The 15683-nt window shown below is 44.6% G+C and overlaps 1 protein-coding gene and 1 pseudogene across 3 annotated transcripts in view; one reads left to right on the forward strand and one right to left on the reverse strand.

Moving 5' to 3' along the window:
- Nucleotides 1-1323: 1323 nt before the first annotated feature.
- MALT1 (MALT1 paracaspase) overlaps nucleotides 1324-15683 on the forward strand; it is a 61543-nt gene continuing 47183 nt past the window's right edge. Inside the window, exons 1-2 of one of the 2 annotated variants that reach the window (XM_081253140.1) lie at nucleotides 1324-1867; nucleotides 11839-12005. In XM_081253140.1, the coding sequence (XP_081109266.1) occupies nucleotides 1593-1867; nucleotides 11839-12005 (442 nt within the window). In that variant the 5' untranslated portion in view covers nucleotides 1324-1592. The remainder of the gene's footprint in view (nucleotides 1868-11838; nucleotides 12006-15683) is intronic. The other variant, XM_081253139.1, reaches the window with a different exon arrangement.
- On the reverse strand, nucleotides 10021-11152 carry LOC308627256 (histone H3-like centromeric protein A; annotated as a pseudogene). Its single transcript has one exon. The product of its transcript is annotated as a histone H3-like centromeric protein A (transcript).

Raw genomic sequence — 15683 nt, forward strand, 5'->3', positions numbered from 1 at the left:
ACCAGACCAATAAAGACCAGAAGACTTGATTTCCATACTTGGTACCTGAAGGTAACAGACTAATATTTGTTCACTGACTGAGGACAAAAGCGGAGGGCACTAGAAGTAATTGGAAAAGATTTACCAAGGTCAAACCGAGTATGAAACAAGCATTTGCACTTGTAAGAATAATGCTAAGTTGGCATTTATTATCTACTACTTGCTAAGCAGAGCTAAGTGATTTACATACATCAACTCCTTTAATTCCGGCAACAACTCTATATATACTATATTTTCAGTCCCATTTTAATAGATGAGGCAGAGAATTAAGTAACTTATTCAAAGTCATAAAACTAGAACCCAGCAGATCTTCCTGGATCCAAAGTTTGTGCACTTAGCCATTATACCGCATTCTGAACTCTGAACTTATACTGGATTAAAAAAAATCACTGGATAGTGATTAACTGTGCTAGAATGTGATGGAAGCTGTGTGGAGCTACCACCCTGAAAAAAAGTAGTGAGAATTTGGGTGTCCAAATTATTGCTACAGAAAATCCTGCTGCCCCGTGTGATGAAAAAGTTAATGCCACCAGAAAGTGGACCAGGAAGCCTTCTGTCTGGGGGCTACCTGGCTAGTCACACTTTATAAGTTACTTGCTCGCTTTTGTCCCAAACTACCCCTCTAGTTTTCAATGGGGCAATGGCCTCGAATATCGCTAAGAGTGGGAGAGTGAGCTCAGGCGCGTCTGCATTGTTATTTCATCTATTCTGCATCCTTCCAGGGAAGGGCATCCTCTATAAAGCTGTCTGCTGTGATTTATGAAGATTCTGGATGGCAGTCTGACTCGGAGGAAACCAGGTGATTCCTGCTAAAAACAACCATTTCCAAGGTCTAATTAGGTTTAAATACACCCTAGCCCAGTTGTGTTGTTGTTGTTGAAGTCTAGGCACAGATTTCAGGCAATTTCCACTGAGTATCTGGATCTCTAGCACCACTTCCCTTAGCAATGCCATACACATCTAATCCTACAACGAGGAAGCCTCCGCTGAGGCTGCCCAACGCGGGTGCTGGTGGCGTCGCCGGGCACACGCAAGTCACTGAGTCAGCAGAGCGCGCCTCTGGAGGAGCGGACCCGCCGGCGATGGAAAGCCACGTGCTCCCCTCCTTGGCGTGAGGCAATCCTCCTCCCACAGCCTCGGGAAGCCCCGACGCCACAGGCTTCCTCGCCATAGTGGTGCCGCCCGAGCGTAGTTCCTCCACCGCTTCCTCCTCCAGCTGCCACCACTCGGCCCTTCCTGCTCAGCAACGACTCCACCTCCCACGCGGGTTTGAAGCGCGCGCCTCGCCGTGGCCCAGAAGAGGCGGCGCGGAGGGCGGGGGAAGGTGCGCGGCCGCGCGCACGCGCGTAGTGGGCAGCCCCACCCCCGCCCGAGGCCCCGCCCCCGGAGCCGCTAGCGCGGCCAGCCGGCCCGACTCACCCAGGCAAACCTGGCTCTGCGGGGCGGGAAGCGGCGCTTCCTCCTCAGAGCTCGGTGCAGCGCCGTCCAATTAGTCCTTCCGCCCCTGCCTCCGCGGCGCCGCGGCGAGCGAGGGGGCGAGCGGAAAGTGCGCGATGCGGCCGGCAGGAGCAGCGGCTGTCGCGGGGTCGCCGGCGCGGGACATGTCTCTGTGCGGGGAGCTGCTGCAGGCCCCGCCGCCCCTGGCCTCACAGCCGCCGGCGGCCGCGCCCTCGGGGCCGCCGCTCCCCGCAGCAGCCGGCGCGACCCTCAACCGCCTTCCGGAGCCGCTGCTGCGGAGGCTTGGCCGAAGCTTGGACCAAGCGCCCGAGGGCCGGGGATGGAGGAGGCTGGCCGAGGTGGCGGGGAGTCGGGGACGCCTCCGGCTCAGGTGCGGCACCGGGGCCCGGGGTGGGGTGGGGTGGGGTGTAAGGGCGGGGCGGGGTCACGTGGGGGCGAACTTGGGCGGGGGGCGCGCGGGGAGAGTGAAGTGGGCACGGGAGAGGGAGGGCGGACGCGGCGATCGGTGAGGTTGGAAAACATCGGGGCCACTTGAGATGGTGCAGGGGCCGCTGGGGGTAAGGAGGGCGGAGGGAAGGAGGTGGGAGAACTTCAGTAACCTTCCAGACAGAGCGCCTGAACCCAGGAAAGTCCTGGGAATGCAGAGATTCGAGGTTGGACTCCGGCAGTCCACACCATTTTCCTACCCTCCTCCCCTTTAGCTGAAAGAGAGAAATCGAGGTTGACCAAGGAGAATATAAAGAAAGCTATCTGGAGACAATTACGTTAGGGAGGTAATTCCAAAAGATTAAAAAATACCCAGACCTAGAAGACCTAAGGGAGGTTAGGAAGGGGACGTGCAGGTAGAGAGATAATGAAGGTGAAGGGTTTGAGGTGCAGGAATTCATGAAGGTTTTAATGTAGATGTAGAGAGAGAAGGATAGTGGGAAAGAAAGAAACTAAACTCGCCGTCTTCCTCCATCAAACCAACTTGCCAGGTTTTCTTCCTGATTTCACCATGAACATTAAACCATTTTCCTATTACCAGGCTTGGAACTGGGCTTAAAACTCTCAGGACTCCTTTACACTCTTAAGAATTATTGAGGACCCCAGAGAGTTTTGGGGTTTTATTTATTTACTTGGGGCTATGTTGGGTCTTCGTTGCTGCGCGCGGGCTTTCTCTAGTTGCGGCGAGTGGGGGGCTACTCGTTGTGGTGCGTGAGCTTCTCATTGCGGAGCACGGGCTCTAGGCACGCAGGCTTCAGTAGTTGTGGCGTGAGGGCTTCAGTAGTTGTGGCTCACGGGCTCCAGAGCGCAGACTCAGTAGTTGTGGCGCACGGGCTTAGTTGTTCCGCAGCATGTGGGATCTTCCTGGACCAGGGCTCGAACCCGTGTCCCCTGCATAGGCAGGCGGATTCTTAACCACTGTGCCGTCAGGGAAACCCGCCCCCCCCCCCCGCTCGAGAGTTTTTAATGTGGGTTCTATATGTTACATACATACAACATATACTGATATTTACCATATTAGAAATGAAAATTAAGAATTTTTTAATATTTAAAGAGAATAATTCATTACATGTTAACAGAAATGACGTGTTTTTGTGGAAAAACAAACTTTTCCAAAACAAAAAATTTAGTTAGAAAAGTGGCATTGTTTTGCATTTTGAAAATCTCTTTAATGTCTTGGCTTAATCCCAGAGAACCAGCATCTTTTATGTCCTTCTGCACTCAGTCTGTGGCACTGTCACAGGTCAGGTAACACTGGATATGCCAATGTCCATTCTTGAGAGAATGAATGAAAAAAATAAATAACATCTTAGTATTATTATGAAAAGTCATTTTGACCTTGGGGATCCTGTGAAAAGGGTCTCAGGAACTGCAGTAGGGCTTCCCAGACCACACGTAGAACCACTGCTCTAGATCATTGTTATGATTTGGGTCTGCCTTTGAACCCCTTAGCAGTTTTTTTAACTTTTCATATAACCAAACTTTGTCTTGTACTATAATTATTTGTACATGTCTTTATAAATTCCTCGAGAACAGGAAGATTTAAGATCCTATATGTTATGCATAGAACCTATCTTAGACACTCTATAAATAATTTTGAATTGAGAGGGGAACCATTCATTCAAAATTAAGTTTTTTGAGTGCCCGATTTTTGCAAATGTTTCAGAAGATAAAAAGATGTCAAATATTTAGCTCCTACTTATAAGGGCTTATGCAGTAATAGACTGTTATTCTGAGACAATCACAAATAATATGTTAGATGCTATGTTGGGTGTGAATAATAATAACAGTGGGTTTTTATCATTTATTAAACACTTATCATTTATTAAACATATACCAGACAATGTATTAAGTATCTAACTCTCACCACAGCCTTGAGTTTCAAAGAGTTTGAGGTTAAACCAGAATAATGATGATTTGGGATTATTTGGCTGTTCGGTGGAGTAATGATGTGAAGATGGAATCAAGAAGTGGTAAATTTGCAAAGTTGAGCAGATGGCATACTTTTTTCTTTCTTTTTTCTTTTTCTTTTTAATTTTTTGCTACTCTGCATGGCACGTGGGATCTTAGTTCCCCAACCAGGGATCGAACCCATGTCCCCTGCATTGGAAGCACAGAGGCTTAACCACTGGACTGCCAGGGAAGCCCCCCCCCTTTTTTTTTCTGTTTTAGGAAGAATACATTGTGCTTTTGGCTGTGCAAAGAAAATCCAAGATACATACTGTTATTCTAGGTCCATAGATTTCTGAATTTCTAGACTTACAATAACATAAACAGTTGTCTTCTTTGTGGGCAGGGGGCGGGGTCAGATCACCAGATCTGTGATTGGTTAATTTGTGAAATTAACTACTACTCTAGTTAGGGAAGGCTCTGGCCTTTCCTGAAGAAGTTTCTCTTGAAGTGAGCACTCCTATTTGGCCATGAAGGAGGGAGAACTTCAGTAAGGCCCTGCCACTGAAGAGGCATGGCTGATGGAATCTAAAAGTAGTGGATACCTGACATCAGCTGTTCAGTTTTCCTCCCTAAGCCTTCAGTTAAGTTTTGTTAAAGGCTATAGAATGCTATTAGCTTTGTTTGAGGAACTAATGGAAAAGCTTGAGACCACTTCTCTGGTGAAGGTAGTATGGAGAGAGGGCAGTTGCCCAGCAAGAGGAGACAAGCAACAAAGGGCACGAAGTTGTGGAAGCTGGGGATTTCAGGGTGGGAAGTTTACTGGAGACAGATGAGTTTGGCCAGCCTTCCAGGATGGTGAAGTTTAGCTCAGAGTAGGTTAGTTGTGCTGGGGAAAGTGGAGGCCACCCTGAAGGTTGGAGAACTGGAGAACATTAAGCTCACGTACCTGTTGAGATCAGAAGAATTAAACTGACCTAACAAAAGGTTAGCCCTGGGAACTTGGAGGCTGGGGAGTGACAACTGAGGGGGCAAGGTAAGCTGGCGGTGCTTTTTCTCTTTAAGACTAAAACAGTGATTTTCATACTGATGGCAAAAGAGCATCTACAATAGTAAAAGGTCCGAAAGGCATTTTTCTCTAGTGTCAATCAAACGCAGGAATTATAGTGAATCTAGTCCAAATGGATGACAGTTCCCACGAGGAAGTGCATTGCTTTCTGCAGTCACTGGATTCACAGCCCTAAAATCCCAGAAGGTTGCCTATTCTGTTTCTTTTCACTTTTTTTCCTCACTCTATACAACTTTCCTCAGACTAGGTAAGAATTTAATAAATAAGCCACAGGAGTTCCTTCTGAACTGTCCCATCAGGGATAAGGAGTGTTTCCAGGTGGTTATTGGTGATTCAGGATAAATCCTTGCATATAGTTTAGCTTCCCAAAACATGAACATGTGGGAGTGCCCTAAACAAACTCAGCCTAGTTCCATTCCAAACTGCCTGAATATTGAACGCCCTTTGCTGTCAGTGTAGATAAGCACAGGTTCTGAGTGTCTTGCCCAAGCAGTGTGAATTCTGCAGAGGCATTCGAAGGAACATTCGAGCCCCAAAGATGGCAGAGCTTTCAGGAGGCTCTAATAGTGTGTAAATTCCATGAAGGAGGGAGCTGAGAGATGGGGCTTTGGGACCAGGGAAAACAGTCAGCCACTGCATACTTGCTGTGTAGGAGGTGCTCTTTTAGCTACGGAATCCTGCCCTCGAGCACCTTATGATAGGAAGGTTTCCTCCTGTCCCTATCTCTTCAGTCTCTACCTCTTCATCTTTGGATTTTGGAATGCCTTAGGGCTTAGGCCTTGTATCTCTTTGTCTAGACTTCTTCACCTAATCCCCAGCTTGGTGTTATCCTTAAGTCCTCCTAGCTTTACACATATTTAGGTTGATTACTCTCAGTTCATACCTTCAGCCCGTGTGTCTTTGCTTTGAACTCCTGGATTCATTCGTGTAGATCTCCTGTTGAATGACTAACAGACATCTTAAATGCAGCACGTCCAAAACTTAACACGTCTTCCGCCATAACCTCTTTCTCTCGCAGTCTTCTGCATCTCAGTGAAGGGTGGCTACATCCATCCAGGTGCTGAGGCCAGAAACTTCAGAGTCATTCCTGACTCCGCTTTTATATACCGCATCCACTGCATCAGCAAATCCCTTCTGCCGTACCTCCAGTATGTGTCTAGAATCCTACGTCCACTGCGACCACCCTGGCCCAGGCCACCATTATCTCTCACCTGCATTGTTCCAGTGGCCGCCTAACTTCTCCGCCTCCTGCTTTGCTCCCATCCCAGTCTATTCTCAATATAGCAGTAAGAATCGTTCTTTTAAAACATTAAATCGGGTCTTATCCTCCCTCTGTTCAAAACCCTCCCATTGTTTCTCCATCTCAGAGTAAAAACACCAGTTAGCTACCAGTGAGCTCTTGGACCTGATATCCTGTTAGTGTCTCCCTCCCTCTCTCAGCTCTAGTCACACATGCTTTCTTGCCCTTCCTTGAAGACAGTAGGGCCTTTGGACTTGCTGTTTGCTCAGCCTGAGATGTTTTCCACGGATGAACCACAAGACTGGCTCCTTGGGCTTCCCTGGTGGCGCAGTGGTTGAGAGTCCGCCTGCCGATGCAGGGGACACGGGTTCGTGCCCCGATCCCGGAAGATCCCACATGCCGCGGAGCGGCTGGGCCCGCGAGCCATGGCCGCGGAGCCTGTGTGTGTGTCCGGAGCCTGTGCTCCGCAACGGGAGAGGCCACAGCAGTGAGAGGCCCGCGTACAGCAAATAAAAAAAAAAAAAAAAAAAAAAAAAGACTGGCTCCTTTACCTACCTCTTCAGGTGTTTGCTTAAAAGTCACCTTCTCACAGAGAATGGCAAATATCATATGATATTGCTTATATGTAGGATCTAAAAGAATGATACAAAGGAAGTTATTTACAAAACAGAAATAGACTCACAGATGTAGAAAACAGACTTATGGTTACCAAAGGAGAAAGGAGGGAGTGATAAATTAGGAGTTTGGGATTAAAATATACACACTACTGTATATAAAATAGGTAACCGGGGCTTCCCTGGTGGCGCAGTGGTTGAGAGTCCGCCTGCCGACGCAGGGGACACGGGTTCGTGCCCCGGTCCGGGAAGATCCCACATGCCGAGGAGCGGCTGGGCCCGTGAGCCATGGCCGCTGAGCCTGTGCGTCCGGAGCCTGTGCTCCGCAACGGGAGAGGCCACAACAGTGAGAGGCCCGCGTACCGCAAAAAAAAAAAAAAAAGTAACCAACAAGGACCTACTATATAGCAGAGGGAACAATACTCAATATCTTGTAATAACCTATAATGGAGGAGAATGTAAAAAAGGAATATCTTTGTATATTTATGTATAATTGAATCACTTTGCTCTACATTTGAAACTAGCACAGCACTGTAAATCAACTATATTTCAATAAAAATTTTAAAAATAAACAACATTGATTACATCTTTTTTAAAAAAGTCACCTTCTCAGTGAGTTCTTCTCTGATCACACTATTTAAAATCACCCCCCTACATCTGCTCCAGCCTGACCTATCCCCCTGCTTTGCTTTGTTTTTCTCCAAAGCACTTAGGACAGTTGGATGGATGGATGCACAGATCTCTGTGTGTGTATACATATCTGTCCCTCTCCTGTAGAAAAATCTAGGAGGATGGGCGATTTTGTTTGCAGCTAGAAAAATACCTAGAAAAAATGGTTGTCCTATTTTAGGTGATTAATAAGTAGTTGTTGAATTAATGAATAAGGATTCTGAAGTGTAAATGTACCAAGAGAAACAAAAGAATCTAAAAGCAGTGCCATGGTTTGTACCCTAGAAGGTGTATAATATCAATATGTTCTATTTGATTATACATTTTTAAAAGTAAAGATAAATATAGGGTTTTTTAAGCAAAGTCTGTTTGTTTCAGTAAGAAAGTAGTCTTTTTAATTAAATCAGAAATTTCAAATTAGAGCTGGTAGAAACCACTTCAAAGCACAGCCTGACAGGAATGTAACTAAAAAAGGAAAGAAAGAAATTTGGGTATGTATAAACATCATCTTAGCCGAAAGCCGGTGCCCATGTGGAAAATCAGTAAGAGGAAAGAAGAGAGCACCTTGTTTTTCTCCAGTGCCTCTTGTATTGGAAGAGAAGTCGTTGTCTATTTCAATTTGATCTTTCTTCATTTGGTGGGGGGAAGGTAAAATTGTTTTTAGTTTTCTCCATATTAATATAAAGATTAAAGCACCATTTGGTTGCATTTGACAAGATGGCATCTTAATTTCATGTATCAGGTCTTGATAACCTTTCTGAATCATAAAAAACTAGCATACAGCATCCTTGTTTTTATAAATTTCATATTATAATTATTTGAAAAATGGGTAATCCTTATATTGTGTCTAATACCTCCTTGGACATTCCACGGACTAGTAAAAGAAAATTTTACAAAATATTGTAGCAGCACCTTCAGCTTTTGTTTTTGCTACCATCGCAATCACCATTATTTCATAAAAGAAAGGACACTTTAACACTTTTAAAAATAGGAAAGATAATCTTAGAGTAAAAGACAGTCTTATTGTCCTTACCTTTATCAATTTGCCATGGACTTCAGATTGTGCTGCCAGAGTGTACAGCCCAGAATTGGGAATGGTTGATCTGTAATATGATTATTGACATTTAACAAGTATAGAGTATTGAATATACAAATTTAGCTAGAATACCTAGAAAAGAATACCTAGTGGCTGGAGGCTTTGGAGGACACTATCTGGTTACCAAAACAGTAATTACTGAAAAACAATTATTTTTTTTTAATTTATTTAATTTATTTTTGGCTGCATTGGGTCTTCGGTGCGGTGCGCGGGGGCTACTCCTCATTGCGGGGTGTGGGCTTCTCATTGTGGTGGCTTCTCGTTGCGGAGCATGGGCTCTAGGCGTGTGGGCTTCAGTAGTTGTGGCACATGGGCTCAGTAGTTGTGGCTCGCAGGCTCAGTAGTTGCGGCGCACAGGCTTAGTTGCTCCATGGCATGTGGGATCTTCCTGGACCAGGGCTCGAACCCGTGTCCCCTGCACTGGCAGGCGGATCCTTAACCACTGCGCCACCAGGGAAGTCTCTCAAAAACAGTTTTTGTTTGTTTGTCTGTTTGTTTGTTTTAGTCATAGATAGGTAAGCTTTATTCCAATGTCTACATAAAAATGAGTTGATGTCAAACAGGAAACGGTCTTTCCAAAGGGTTAAAGTCTATCACACAACAGAACTTGGTCCTTTTCCCTTTAGTTTGTCTCTCAGTTCCGTTGGCCGACACATCATTATTAGTGTCCGCCCTCACTAATCATTTCACCACACACAATATCTAAAAGTCTTCGGGTGGCACTTCCCATTTCTCTGGAAATCTCTTAAACTGCTTTCAGTTACAAGAGATGGGCAAGGTTTTTATCTGCTCACACTCTACTCTACCAGAGACAAAAACACATCCCTGAATTCTCTTGTTTACGTTGTGGCTGTTGGCAAAGCATCCAAATGAAGAACTTAATGCTAACACACAAAGGACACAGTATAATCTGTGTGTAATAGGGACTTCGCTTCAACTTTTTCTCATTAAAGAATTATTTTTAGTATCGCTCCACAAGGGAGTTACAAAAAATACCTGTAAAAACATTGAAAAGGCTCTTCAAAGTCCTGGAATGAAAAATTCTCAAGTATAAATTATGATACATTGTCTATGACTTGCAAATAAGAATGAAATAAATTCTACATGCTAGAATTTCTGAATGATTTTGATAGGAATTTACCAAAGGAGCCAGACCATCAATCCTCAACGATTTCCTGTTTTCATCCCCATTGAGCTTTTGAAAAGCTGTATAATCTGGTGACAGGCACAGTCCACACAGGAACTTGCTGCTGGCACGAATGATTGAAATCAATCTGAAGGACAGAGATTTGTATGCTGGACGCGCCAGGCTCTTCCATGCAACTGGTTGAAGTGGTCTTCTCTTATTTTTTCCCTTAGGTTTTAAACAAAAGTAAATATACATAGGGTAAAAAATTTAAATGGTACAGAAAGATCTAAAATAATCAGTAAATACCCTTTTCTCTCATAACCTAGAAAATCTGGTGTCTTCCAAATCATCAGGCGTATGAATAATTTGCAAAGTGAAGTCAAACTTGGAGTCTCTTCATCAGAAAATGATTCTCAGGACTTTTGGAATGTGTTGATTCTGTCATGCGTAAAATTACCTCTGTTACAGAGGAAAGCCATGCAGTCGTCGTCTTCTTAAAAAAAAACCTAATTACAAAAGCAACGCACACGCTCTGCTCAGAGACAGCAAGTCCAGGCAGCACCTTCTACTCCGTGGATCTGGCCCCAGTGACGGGCAGAGTCCCTGGTATCAGCCAGAGTCACGGGCGGCAGGAGCTCAGCCGAGCCCTTTCTGGATGCCTGGGATCCTCCTGGCCAGCGGCACATCCTTGGAGAAGAGTGACACGGCCGGCATGTAAGGAGAGGAGAGCGGCATCCTCAAAGACATGAACTAGAAACGCTTCTGCTGCGTCTTGGAGGGCCAGCAGGGCCTGGGCTGGCCGACTGAAGTCCACACCACGAGTGAATTTAACACATATTTCTCTTGCCAGGCGGCAGAAGGGGTTCTTCCTTCGCAACAGGTGTGTGCTCTTCTGAAGAGTTCGGATCGCCTTCAGAACCCGATGCCTCCGGCGAGCAAGTTGACGGGAGGAAGTGCCTAAGGATGGGCCCGGCCGGGGGGCGGCGGGAGCCGGGCTCGCGGCGCGCCTCCTTGGGGCTTCGGGCCTGCGGATCCGGCGGCGCGGGCCCATGGTTGGCGCTCGGGGTTGCGGACCGCGGCTCCTTCTCGGCCTTCCGGGTCCAGAGGCAGAGGCTGGCGTCCAGGGTCAAAAACAGTTTTTAAGGAAAAGCTACAACAGTTTTAGAAATGAGCGAAATTAGCCTTAGTCTCCTTTTAATATTCCCATATTTTTATTGCATAATAAGGGCTAGTTTTTATTGAGTGCTTATTATTTCCCGCACACTGTGCTAAGTACTTTTTACATGGATCGTCTAATTTAATTCTCACAATCCTGTGAGATAGAATATTAGTATTGAAGTTATTTTGGTTGGATCCATTTTCTTCTTCATGAAATAACCAACTTTATTACAGAATTATAAATCTTGGGTGACCATTATATACATGCTGTGGCAGCCTTTTACTAAAACTGATCAAAATGAATGTGGACTAAGAACATTTTAAGACATATGAAAGCTTGCTAACTAATCTTGGCTCTGCCACAGCTGTGGTACCATTATGTTTGACCCCTTCCATCCAGGCTTCCAGGCATTTCAGTTATGAATAATTCATATGGGCAAGACGAAATTTTAGGTATTGAGGGATTTTAAAAAGATAAATATATATATATGATAGGGTGTCTGCTTGTAAGGAGTACTGTTATCTAGTTGGGTAAAGAAGACATGCTTGTGAAAGAAAAGCTCATGATTTTAAGACAAAATTGTGTCGAAACATATAGAACAGGAGTCTGCAAACAACAGCCTATGGGCCATATTGAGGCCACTGCCTGTTTTTGTATAGCTAAGGATGTTTTTTATATTTTAAAAATTGTAAAACAAAACAAAAATCAAGAAAAGAATATGCAGCAGAGACTCTGTGGCCCGTACGAAGCCTAAAACATTTACTCTCTGGCACTTGACAGGAAAAGTTTGCCAACTTCTGCTATCCAAGGTGAGCACCATTAGGAGACCGTGTCTAAAGGAACAGCAGCATTTGTAACGTAAACCGTTTTCCCCACCACGCAGCAACTTGCTGTGTATCCTCTACAACACCCATGATGGGGCCAAACATACAGCAGGCAGATCATAGTGAAGAAAATGTGTTGACTTGAATTAAATTTGTTGTTTGCAGTTGTCTAGACTTGGAGCAGTGTTGTCTTAAGGTCCTGGAGCCTGAAGGCAGCCCGAGCCTGTGTTTACTGAAGCTGCTGGGTGAGAAAGGCTGTACGGTCGTGGAGCTGAGCGACTTCCTGCAGAGTATGGAGCACACTGAGGTCCTTCAGCTCCTCAGCCCCCCAGGTACGTGCTTCCCGGGGGCACGTTCTCCAGGGGTTCATGGAGACAGACTCAGAGGAAGATATCTCATTTGACCAAATGAATTGTGTTAAATATTTTTGAAACATGTAAATATATGGAGCCTCATTTTCCCCCCCAGGTTGAGACTAAAGAACACATAAAAAGCAAATACAGTGCATAAACATTTGTTGGATTGTTTTTCCAAAAAAACAGCTATAGAAGTCATTTTCGGGACAATTGGAATAACTTGAGTATAACCTGCATATTAGACATTAGGGAATTACCATGTGACGATGGTGCTGTACTTCTATAGAAGAATGTCTTTATTCCAAGGAGGTGCATGTGAAAGTGTTGAGGGGAAAGGTTTCTATAACTTACGTTAAAATAGTGCAGCCAAGAAAGTAAATACACACATTTATTTATATGTCTGTATGTGAATGAGAGAAAGTGTAACAAATGTTTATTGTTGAAGTTTTTTGCCAACATGGTGCTTTTGAAATGTTGAGTAACTCAACCACATGATTTTTTTTTCCTGAGTATACCAACATTGAGTGAGGTTGCTCACTTCCAAGGTCAGATTTTTTTTTTTAATTTTTATTTGTTTATTTATGGCTGTGTTGGGTCTTCGTTTCTGTGCTAGGGCTAGTTGCGGCAAGTGGAGGCCACTCCTCATCGCGGTGCGCGGGCCTCTCACTATCACGGCCTCTCTTGTTGCGGAGCACAGGCTCCAGACGCGCAGGCTCAGTAATTGTGGCTCACGGGGCCAGCCGCCCCACAGCACGTGGGATCCTCCCAGACCAGGGCTCGAACCCGTGTTCCCTGCATTGGCAGGCAGATTCTCAACCACTGCACCACCAGGGAAGCCCCCCTAAGGTCAGATTTGAGGAATAGGAAACAGCCCCTCCTTTCCATAGCTGTGGATGGAGTTGGTCAGTTACCATGACGTCAGCAGGAGGGACCATGTCATCCAAGTCACGTGATGGCAGCGGCGCTGCAGACCTTCTTTCTTGGGGGCTTGGGGAATTAGAGACACGTGTTGTAGTGGTGTACTGACAAGTACACGTAGCAGAAACCCCAACTCAAGTTGGTGTAATAAAGGGAGCATGCTGGTTCCAACAGAAAAGTCTTGAAGCAGGTTGGGCTTCGAGGAAGGCAGGGGGCAGCCCTATTTCCAAGGAGTTGGATTTTGTCTTTGCTCTTCCTTTCTTGTCATTGGCTTCCTCCCAAGGCTGACTTTCTACCTAGTCATAGGATGTCTACTAGCTGTTCCTTGCATTAATCTTTGTCCCAGCAAAAATTGTAGGATTCCCTAATAAACTAACTAATTTTGGCCACGTGCCTATCCCTGTACCTGTCACCAGCCAGGGAGTTGGAATGTGCCAGTTCCCCTGGCTTAGAGCCAGGAGCGGAGTGGGTTCAGTTAGCTTTCCAGAAACCTCATGGATCGCCAAACAAAATTGGATGCTGGGCGTGTGGGGGGGAGCAACTGAAAAGTCTGCTACAAATGGAAGGGACCCTGGATTGTGAGCCAGGAAACCCGGACTCTCAGGTCATCCCTGGCTTTACCAGGCCTAGTGCAGATGATGAAATAGGTCCTCTATAAACGCCTCTCTTGTGTTACCCACTGTATCTGATGCTTGACAAATGTTTCTCAGTGCCTCTTCATACAAGAGGCCTGGGGTAATAATGCAGATCCCATCTAGATGCAATTGCTTTCTGTCACCAAACAGTAAATTATTTCTTCAGGTGACATTTATTAATTTTTGTGTCCCCAATGTCTCAAAAGTACCCAGGAGTTGTGGCAATTGAAATCTGCCAGTCTAGGGCACTCAGCCACTAAGTCCTCAGACTTTATAGACTTACCGGGGCCTCTGAAAACTCAAGGAACCTCTTTGGGAATTAACTATAACTTTAATATCTCATTATGTTTTTCAATAATTGCACTTAATTACTCCACCGTTGTTGCCAAGTCTGTAAAGTGAGAGTCAGTGTTCTCTACCTCTCAGACTCGGAGGAGCTGCTGAGATGATGCTGTGTTGAGTTGCATCTAGGTGACCGTGGAGGCTGCACACACATCTCATGATCTGTGGTGTGATCACTGGCCTGAGATCAAAGGTTTCCATGTTTTCAAAGTTTCCCATGTATGAAACTGAGCTTGACTGAAATTGAGTCACATGTTTGTGTGGAATGATGTGCCTGAAATTTTTAGCAGCACTTTCTGTTTTGATCTGATAGGCCAGCAGCGAATACAGTGCCATCCTAATAAACATCAGTCATCTTCTTTGGAAAATCTGTTTCTGCTCTTTGTGTTTCTCTACAAATAGTAGGATCAGCGCTTTACCATCAGTGTTCCCCTGTGCAGATCATTCTGATATCTTTTTCATTTATCCCCTGGGACTCTTTCATATTTGAGGGGAGAATAGGAAAAAGACAGCAGTTTCTACATGACCACTTATGCACTATTTCTGTCAAGTTTTATGTCATATTAGCCATATAGTATTCATTAACTATATAGTATTCATTAGAAATCAGTTGTTACTTGAATGTTAATTATTGATTTAAGAGGAAATATTTGGGGATCTAATAAAACTCAGTAATTTACAGTTAGCTTTCTACCTGAATCTTACTTGGATAATCTAAAACTTACTGTATTTACATACATTAGAATATAGAAATATAAGAATTTGAGAATAATTTTTATATTTCAATAAAGACATTGAGGATAAAAACTATTGTAATTATATTAAGAATGCCAGCTCTGATAGAATCAACTTAATCTGGGATTTTGCTCCTTCAGTCAATATTACTGTATTCTAATACTTCTGCTATTCCAGGCATTGTGCTTGGTACTATGAATTAAAACAATAGTTCTTGCATGTTCAAAATTCATCGTCTAGTAGGGGAGACAAACATGTAACTCATCACATCCAGTACAATCATAAAAACAAGTATATATTAAATCTCCAGTTTTTCCTTTTCAGTGTGTTCCTGAATCTTGGTAAAAATACAAAGTAGGAATAATCTAACGTTTTCTCTCTTTTTTTTTTTTGGTAGTGCAGTTTCATAAGAAGACATTAGTTCTTATTCCACAAAGAGCCTGATGACTTTTATCTGATTGTCATTGTAGAGAGCTCTGGTTTTGGGTGACTAAGATGCTGTGAACCTCTGAACAGGTCTTTCAGGCCTAAATACAAGGAGAAGGGGAAACTTCAGGTTTATTTTAGTCTGATTTTGTCATATTCCATCCCAGTTGTTTGTGGGATGACAGCCAGAGATGGCCATAGAAGATGGCTGCGGTACCGAGTTTCTTGGATGTCTTTGCTTTGGTGGCTCAGAGGTAGCTGGGGAGGGTTCCCCCATCTCTAACTGGAATACCTGCCTTGATTAGGAGCCAACTTCAGTGGTCCCTCACTTAGCATGAGGTCTAAGCCAAGGGTAACTCACCCCCAAATTCTTGTGCTCCATGGGCTCTGACACCTAATATATTTTTCAAAAGGTTGTGGTTTACTCTCTTCTGCTTTCCCTCCGATTGGGCTTTTCCATAGCACATGGGTTGGCCAGCTTGCCTCTCAGACTGGTCTTGCCTGCCCTTTGTTAGAGAAATGGCTTATAATTTTTATGTATGGATGGTGTCCATCTGCATTTTCCAGCTCTGACTCATTGTTTCCCTATTTTTATTCC

The sequence above is a fragment of the Mesoplodon bidens genome, assembly GCF_964165515.1.
Source record: "Mesoplodon bidens genome assembly, chromosome: 13".
Lineage (NCBI taxonomy): Eukaryota > Metazoa > Chordata > Mammalia > Artiodactyla > Ziphiidae > Mesoplodon > Mesoplodon bidens.